Here is a 1,429-nt window from a genome sequence, read left to right as displayed (position 1 = left end):
GATATAGAGTATTTGGTATTTCGTACTTACAACCTTAATAGAAAATATTTATATGTTCCTCTCGCATGACTTTTTAAAAGTATAAAAGAGGGACACAACACCCAGACTTTATCAATCACAACTCAACGTGAGATAAGTAAAGAGCTCCAAATCTGATACGGCTATTTACATTTTCATTAACAATAATTTTAATAGAAATTAAATAATGGCTGAAGTATTCGAATCTAACTTTTCAATTCGTTCCATATTATCGGACACAAAGTCCTCTTTGGAGATAGAGAGTAATACTTCGACGGAAGAATGGGCCATAAGTTCATGTGATATTACTTCTTCAGATGAAACATTATCGGATGAATCTACATTCACTAATGAGAAACCAGCGTATACATACAGTTCACTGATTGTTATGGCCATACGTAGCAGTCCTGATAAACGTTTAACATTGGGCGGGATATGTGAGTGGATAGCTAATAACTTTCCTTACTATCAAAATAACAGAAACAAGTGGCAGAATTGCATTCGGCACAATCTAAGCTTGAATAAATATTTTGTGCGAATACCTCGGGCGTTAGATGATCCAGGACGCGGTCACTATTGGGCAATAGATCCATCAGCGGAAGACGTAACTATTGGGGAAACCACTGGCCGCTTACGTCGGAATAATAATTCAACGTTAAATAATTCAAGAGCAATTTTACATTGCGGTGGTGGTTACTCGTACGGACATCCTTATCACCAAAGCAACACAATACCGTTTAACTCTCATTACTCTCATTACTCTCCAAACGCTGTGTATTTTCCGACTCCAGATGAAGTTCGTTTTGTACAAGAAGCTGTACTACAAAAACAACATCAATTTCAAGTTCATAAAACACTTTCTGCTGAGTGTGGGTGCAATCTCCAACAATGTACTATGTATGGGGGACTTCCAATGTAATATAATTCAAGGAAATAATTTTTTAATTTATTTATTTCATAAAGAAACTGTTAATTTGTACATAGTAATAATATGATATAAGATATTTTGGTAATTGTAATTGTTCAATGTATATAAATTTCATAATATATTAATAGATGTGAATGCTTAAGCAAATTTCTTCTGTTTTTTATTTAAAAAATGATTAATATTTTATTTGCATAAGGTAATTGGGAGGAAAGGTCTCTAAAGATCGAAGATCTATTGTACAAAAAAAGTTTCCTAATGAAAATGATAACGAGATACAACCAGATATTTCATTAGCGGCATATACCATATCGAATATATTTTTACTTCAGACCTAAAAACTAAATAATACAATTAATTTGAAAATATTTATTAAGTAAATAATAAATATTTTAAAAAAATCAATTTTATTTTTTTTTACGTGGAATTCTTGTTAAAAATTACAAAATTTCCAATACAAATAAATGGATTAATATTATGAATAGA

General features: G+C 31.1%; 1 protein-coding gene across 1 annotated transcript; it reads left to right on the top strand.

The window, feature by feature from the left end:
* Positions 1–205: 205 nt before the first annotated feature.
* On the top strand, positions 206–937 carry LOC119667737 (fork head domain transcription factor slp1-like). The gene has a single exon (XM_038077045.1). The coding sequence runs from the start codon at positions 206–208 to the stop codon at positions 935–937; it is 732 nt and encodes a 243-aa protein (XP_037932973.1).
* The last annotated feature ends 492 nt before the right edge of the window (positions 938–1,429 follow it).

Source organism: Teleopsis dalmanni, chromosome 1, assembly GCF_002237135.1.
Source record: "Teleopsis dalmanni isolate 2A chromosome 1, ASM223713v2, whole genome shotgun sequence".
Lineage (NCBI taxonomy): Eukaryota > Metazoa > Arthropoda > Insecta > Diptera > Diopsidae > Teleopsis > Teleopsis dalmanni.
This window is presented reverse-complemented; position numbering and strand designations above follow the sequence as displayed.